The 7,420-nt window shown below is 38.9% G+C and overlaps 1 protein-coding gene across 1 annotated transcript; it reads left to right on the forward strand.

Annotated features, from left to right (window-relative positions):
- The first annotated feature begins 825 nt into the window (after nt 1–825).
- cox7a2.L (cytochrome c oxidase subunit 7A2 L homeolog) lies at nt 826–6,989 on the forward strand. The gene is made up of 4 exons (NM_001112804.1): nt 826–874; nt 3,929–4,018; nt 4,133–4,217; nt 6,782–6,989. Exons 1-4 carry the CDS (start codon nt 857–859, stop codon nt 6,838–6,840), a joined length of 252 nt encoding a protein of 83 aa, NP_001106275.1. The 5' UTR covers nt 826–856; the 3' UTR covers nt 6,841–6,989.
- Nucleotides 6,990–7,420: the final 431 nt, after the last annotated feature.

A 7,420-nucleotide genomic window follows, 5' to 3' on the forward strand; every position in this document is an offset into this window, starting at 1 on the left:
GCAAAACGGGTCAGATTGGCGCATCACTCTCCAGCCATACTACTGTATATACATGAAGCATCAGAAGTAAGTGAGCCAGAAATAAAAATGACTACACTTCGCCTGGCGCTGCAAAATTCCACAATTAAATTGCAGTTTACACAAACGGGTCAGTGAAAGACGAAAGGTGGAGAATGTAGAAAGTTCGGGTTATAAGCAGCAGATTGTATTGATAAAAATGCCTGACTTTCATTTAGGTGCAGTTTTACACCACTCAGCTACAATAAAATGGTTTATTCCGCAGGACTCATTAGGTGCTGGGATACCGTAAAGTGTTGACTACAGTGGGAATTGCCTGTTACACGAAGTTTAATTACATCACGGACGGCGCGTTTTAAAACATTGACCTATGAAGACTGCTCTTCCGGGGATCTTAAAAATGTTACTAAATGACGTTACGACAGAAACTAAACACCACCAGGCAGGCAATGACGCTCGATGGATTTCACACGTCCAGCCACACAGACTATAAGTATTTGCATCCAAATGTGCGGCCATGTTTGATACTGGCAAACACCGTATCAGAACAATTTCATTCGAACTATTCGCCTAGAATGCTAAAATCTGCTCCAGCCTGCATGCGAATACATGTCAGGCTACTGTTATAAACCCCAAAGCTAGCCCAACTCGTTCCATCCAAATAGTCCGCTACGACCTTAGTTTTGACATTTGCCCTTATTACATTGACAAGCACGCCTTTCCTGTGACGCGAGTTTCCGGTTAAAGCGTGACTTCCTTTTTCCGCCGGGCTAGTGTCCTTGTCCTTTCTTGGGAGTTGTAGGTTGTGTGTGTGTGGAGTAAGAGAAGAAGCGTCAGAATGCTGCGCAATTTATTGGTAAGTCTTTACTTCACTGGACAACTTTGTCGCGGTGTCAGGCGATAATGCAACTGAATGGCGCGGGATGGGATGACTACAGACTGAAAGCTGACAGAAATGTGCTCTTATTTGAATTTCAATGACACTGGCGCGGTTTAAGGAAATACACACTATTAGTGTTTTCTTATTGAGCATATGCGCGGCCTTTTGCGTCTAATGTGCTAACCCGTGCCTCTTCTTTGCCTCCTAATCTCTGCCTCCAGTCTTTATTTTCTCTCTCTCTCTCTCTCTCTCTCTCTCTCTCTCTCTCTCTCTCTCTCTCTCTCTCTCTCTCTCCCTCCTTGTGAAATCCCTCATTTATATTTTCTAGAAATGGCATAGTGTGCTCCCTGTGCATGTTCTCTTGCTCCCACTCCCCTACATTCCCATTTTTATGTCTTGCATGAAATAATGTCCTTGCCCATTGTACAGAACCTGCCCACACACTTCCCCTTTTCTACACTGAATATTCGACACTTAAATCATTTTGGAGGTTGACTGGAAGTACTTCGAAGTTTGTATATTCTACACATTGCCAATACGTTTCTTTTCCCTTTATTATAGCAATGATTCTACTTTTGTTTTATTTAAACAAATCCCAATTGGCAATATGCTTGATAGAACCTACTTGAATCCTGAGAGGTTTTGAACTTGTGTCCCTGTAACAACATCTCCCTGAACATTAGATTTACCTTGTAGGCTCTGCAGTGTACGTGCAGTTTCTCACTTCCTGGTTTTATTCATAGCTGTCATTTAGTTGTGGGAGGGGCCACATCTGCAAGTTCACGCATTCCACACAAGAATGAAGCGCTCACCTCCGTCTCTTTTCCCTTGGGACCAGGTGCTTAGCAGTCAATTTCCCACTCTGCCATGGGTATCAAATCATATACAATCTCCAACAGTCCGCAGCACACTGACACGTTGTTTCTGTGAAACTTTTGTGATTTATTGGCTCAGTAGAGAAAAAAAATGCAATGTTTCGAGTCTCACAGGAATCTTTATCAAGCATGTGGTTACATTCATTACTCTGTGTTACATCTGCAAGTTCACGCATTCATCTGTGCTAAACATCGCTAGTATTGCAGTTAAATGAATCCTCATTTATTTTTTGCAGTAGTTTTTATCCTAAACATAATTTATTGCTTGTTTTTTTTAAAGATGATGTGGGGTAGGTGTGACTGTATCCAGAATATAGAAGAAAAAAGAAGCACACTTACAACTGCTGTGGTGTAACCGAGGTACCTCTAAGTGTTTATTGCAGTCTAACCGGTTGTTCTCTGTAATTATCACATGGAGGTACCTTTGTTATAGGGATGCACCAAATCCACTATTTTGGATTCGGCCGTACCCCCAAATCCTTTTTGAAAGATTCAGCCAAATACCGATCCGAATTCTAACTGGCATATGCAAATTAGAGGTGCGAAAGGGAAAACATTTTTTACTTCCTTGTTTTGTGACAAAAATGCATGACTTTCCTCTCACCCTTAATTTGCATATGCAAATTCGGATTTGTCCGAATCCTGCTGAAAAAGGCCCAATCCCGAACCGAATCCTGGATTCGGGGCATCCCTACTTTGTTACAATGCAGCAGTGTGCTCCCCTTTTTTCTTCTATCTACTGTAATGAGGACACAACTGTTTCAAATACAGGTATAGGATCCGTTGCCTGGAAACTCCAATTTACAGAAGGTCATCTCCCGTAGACTCAATTTTATCAAAATAAGTCCAATGTTTTCAAAATAATTTCCTTTTTCTCTGTGATACTAAAACAGTTCCTTCTACACGATCCAAACCAAGATATAATTAATCATTATTGGAAGCAAAACCAGTCTATTGGGTTTATGTAATGTTTACATGATTTTCTGGTAGACTTGGGGTATAAAGATCCAAATTACAAAAAGATCCGTTATCTGGAAAGCCCCAGGTCCCTGAGAATGCTGGATGTCGGGTCCCAAACATGTATCACAGGTCATACAAAGCATTAAAATGCTTTTCATTTTATAATTGCACTGTTTTTTTTTAAATTAAAGGGTAACTAAACCTTCTTAAACATTGGCTTTTTAAAATACACTTTGGGTAGAGGGCCATTGTGAGGGTCAGCAGTGCTGTGGCAGGTAAGATAAAAGGGCACTTGACCCCTGCATACTTTTTTTTTTTTTTTAAACTGAGAAAAATAAAAAAGCACTTTTGCTGGAAATACATCATACCTATTTTAATTAGAAAAATCAATTTCTATGGTTTTTGTTTATTCTAAAACATAGTTTTGCTTTAATACTTAATATCTGCCCTGTAAATAGCAGACTTAATTTAAAGACGCACAGTGAGCTCTTGTTTAAACAGCCCCCACCCATCACACATTTGTCATTGTTTTGGCTCAAAGATAAGCACAGGTCCTTTATGTAGGGGTGATCCTAATGATACTAAAGGTGCAGATAATGCTGCCGATATCGGTCGTTTAGACCAATTTGACATCTAATCTGTCCGTGTATGGAGGCTTTTGCGGTGCTTTGATTTCGGAAGTTGCCTCACGAGGCAACTTCGAAAATCGAATCGATGTGAGTGTATTGGCGCAAGCGATTCTTCATTCAAGCGTACGGAAGGCCGTTCGGGGAGATTGTCGCCACATAGAAGAGGCGATTAGTCGCCATGCGGCTAAATCTCCCCGAATCTGCTCGTCTGGCCCAACCCTAATCTCCCCGAGCTGCCTTAACCCTCCACCGGCTAAAATGAAAATCACCTGGGGGAAGGCACACGCGACGCTCGAGGAGATTGTCGCCCAGTAGAAGAGGAGATTTGACTATGGGGCGACTAATCTCCCCGAATCTGCTCGTGTGGCCTGACCCTTAACAGGATTGTTGCTACCATCATGTTTTTTTATTTGCAGATGCTGCATAAGCTGATATAGCCATAACATTTTGTCTTGTGTTACGAATACTTAAATATTTATTTTATTTGCATTATACATAAATTAGGTATTGTCCCACCCTCCACCTTTAAAAGTACTCATGACTTTACAATTGTATTTATCCTCTAGGCTCTCCGCCAGATTTCCCAGCGGACCATAAGCACTTCTACCAGGAGATCTCTGCAAAACAAAGTGCCAGAAAAGCAAAAGATTTTCCAGGTACCAAGTGAAATAAATTATTTGGTGATTTTTTTTTATGGTAATTTAACCATAGGCTATTGTTTTTCACAGAATCATTGAAAAGTGAAAACCTTTTCCTTTTGTTTTTTCCAGGAAGATAATGGCATTCCAGTTTACCTGAAGGGGGGTGTTGGTGATGCCCTGCTCTATAGACTGACCATGGGTCTTACGGTTTTGGGTAAATATTTTATCAACAACCATTTAAAGCTTTATATTTCATAGTAAACATAGTAGTATATATTTCATCATTCTCCCATTACACTGTATGCTTTATTAATATAAACCCACACATTTATAGTTGACAGAGGATGTGAGGATCATGTAAACATGAACACAATTTAAAAAATCAGTATATAGATTTTTGTTATATTGCGAAAATAACAATAAATATCTCGGTTCATTGCTGAAACCTTTCTAGTGCATCTATAACAAAACTACAGTCATCACCCTCTCATATAAATGGATTTGAAGTATGTGCAGATCTAGAATGGAATCACATGGGACTGTAGTCCATCATTAGGCCATAGAAGTCTGTACATAAGCTGGAAAATAATTGCTGCATCCAAGCTTAAGCCTGTTTAAACATTATCTTTGTATCTATAGGTGAACTTATAATGAGCACCTACATGTACCTCTCCTTAGTGTGTGGATAAACATGCACTTACCAGATCCTTTAGCACCCTGCATCCTCCTCACTTGTCTGCTATTTCTCCTTTGATAACTCACATTGACTTTTGTTAAAGGGGTGGTTCACCTTCAGTTTCACTTTCACTATATTATAGATTAGCAAATTCAATTGGTCTTTTTTTTTCAATATTGTTTTTGTCTCTTTCCAGCTTTCAATGGGGGTCACTGACCCTATCTAAAAAAACAAATGCTCTGTAAGACTACACATTTATTGTTATTGCTACTTTTTATTAATCTTATTTCTATCCAGGCCTCTTCTATTCATATTTCAGTCTCTAATGCAAACAAATGCGTGGTTGCTAGGGCAATGTGGACCCTAGCAACCAGATGACTGACATTGCAATCTAGAGAGCTGCTGAATAAAAAGCTAAATAAGTCAAAAACCACAAACAATAAAAAATTAAAACCAATTGCAAATTGTCAGAATACCCCTCTCTACATCATACTAAAAGATAATTTAAAGGTGAACAACCCCTTTAATATAGATGGCTCCAATGTGATTTTTTCCCTTTGGGCATACAGTGCACTTTGCTATCTCTCCCTTAAACATAGAAAGGAGAGGCGCATATAGATCGTGCCTATTATAACCTCTAGTCTGAGCAGAGATAGGCTTGAGCTTGGCTGCAGTAATAATTTTCCGGATCCTGTATTGATCCTACAGCATTCATTTTAGACTACATTCCCTGTATGTTTCTTGAAGGTGATGGGGAGCACACATTATAAGTGCTTTACCTTAATTTACTGTGGAGAAATCCAGCCATTCTAGCTCTATGGACATTTTTGTGCCCTGTAGACTGTATTCATATGTTTTTAGAGATGCTGTTGATTGTAGCTTTCAAGTGCATCTGTATTAAAACTGCAAGGAACGCATGGAGATCTCAGTATAAGAATGAATTTTGTAGATATTTAGGGTGATTTTTTAAATTCTACATTGTTACCTATGAATTTGTGGGTTTTTAGTTGTAAAGTATATGAATAGAGATCATCTTGGATCTTTATAAAAATACATTTAAAAGGACATGGTGGCCTCTGCTACAACTGATTAAATATTGCTTGGGGCACTTCCATATTCTGTGAGTAGGCTTACTTCTTGTGACCCCATCTGTGGTGGTTAAAGGGCAACTATCATGACTTTGAATAATAATATTACAATCCATGCTAAGCATGCTTTTCCCAAATAGAACTGATTACAATTAAGTAACATTGTTTTAATATTTGCTTTTATATGTAATGCACTACCCTCCCCACACACCAGCATACCTTTCTAGGGAGGGAATAAGTGACCCCATATTTACAATACTGGTTCACCACTGGAAACACCTCGCCCCCTCTCAGAATTTTGGCACTGAAAGCTGTTTCAAGATTGTGTGCCTAAAAGTTTGATTAGATGTTAATCCTGCTTGAAAATTGGACACAACATCTACACAGTGCATTTTTGGGAGAGAAAAACAGTAGTGCAAAGGGACTACCTGAAAGGGTCAAGTGTAATGTACAGGGCTGTCTTGTGTCCCATTAATAGGTGTAGTGGGTGCAAGGAAACTTAAATACCAGCCCAGAATAAACATTTTTTTTCTCTTCTCCACTCCCCCATAAAAACATACTGCTGATTTACTCCTCTAGTCATTTGATAAACCGTTTTCTTTTGATGCTGCTTTTTTTAAGGGAGACACAATTTTTTTTTTGTGTAGATTGATATGTCTAGTTTGAAAATGAAATCATTTCTGTCTGTACAAGCTATACATTGTAACCTGCAGTTCTGACTTTTAGAAAACCATAAAGAGAAAGAGGGAGATGATTGATAGAGATGGGGAGATGATATTCTATAGATATATAGTATCCTATAATAATAATTCCAGATTTTGTTTTATACTGGAAGTCATGATGCTTGAACAAATGAACTTCTGTACAAACATGTAAAAAATAATAATTGTGCAGTTGCTGATCCTGGAATCATTATTGGGTGAATACTTGTTTTGTCTGTGCGCCCCACTGTCACCTTATGAGAGAGCAGGCACTTTGGGACTGACTTTTATGTATCAATATGTTCTCTTTCAGGAACAGGATATGTTCTCTATGAGCTTTTCACTGCTGCAATGCCCAAGAAGAAGAACTGATTCCAACATCTTTAGAATTTGATCAAATTATCTGTCCAATTCGGTGTAAATCATCAGGGATTGTTCTTGTCCTTGTCCTAACATGACTGGTCTATTCTGAGGGAACAATATTTATTCAAAGCTGCAGGAAATAAAGCAGTTTTACATTACTGTCTTCGGTGCGTTTCTTAACTTTGTGTATTTTTGAGTCATACCAAACATTTGCATAAAATGATCTCTGCAGGAAGTACTTTATGCAGGCTTCCCAATGGGGTTTCACAAACTGTGTTAAAGGGGACCCGTCACCCAAAAAAAAAACATTCCAAATCCTATTTTATCACATTAGTCAAGCAAAATGAACTTTAATTACACTATATAAATTATTTGAATCTTGCTTCCTTCAGTCTGGGAATTCATAATTATAGCAAGCAGGAAGCAGCCATTTTGTGGAAAGTTTTATTAAGGCAAGTCTTGTATCATCTCAGAATCTTGTTTGTGCACCAGAATGGGGGACCTGATGCCCATTTCCTTGCCCTGGCTACACAATTAAATGGTGAAGAGAACAGGGGAATGTGGGGAGGGCAGTGACATCTAGTAAGTG

This window comes from Xenopus laevis, chromosome 5L (assembly GCF_017654675.1).
Source record: "Xenopus laevis strain J_2021 chromosome 5L, Xenopus_laevis_v10.1, whole genome shotgun sequence".
Classification (NCBI taxonomy): Eukaryota; Metazoa; Chordata; class Amphibia; order Anura; family Pipidae; genus Xenopus; species Xenopus laevis.

Excerpts from the sequence above, each read along its gene's own strand:
- cox7a2.L (NM_001112804.1), top strand. Across the intron at positions 4,019-4,132 it reads AAAAGCAAAAGATTTTCCAG|GAAGATAATGGCATTCCAGT; the intron begins GTACCAAGTGAA and ends TGTTTTTTCCAG. Across the intron at positions 4,218-6,781 it reads CATGGGTCTTACGGTTTTGG|GAACAGGATATGTTCTCTAT; the intron begins GTAAATATTTTA and ends GTTCTCTTTCAG.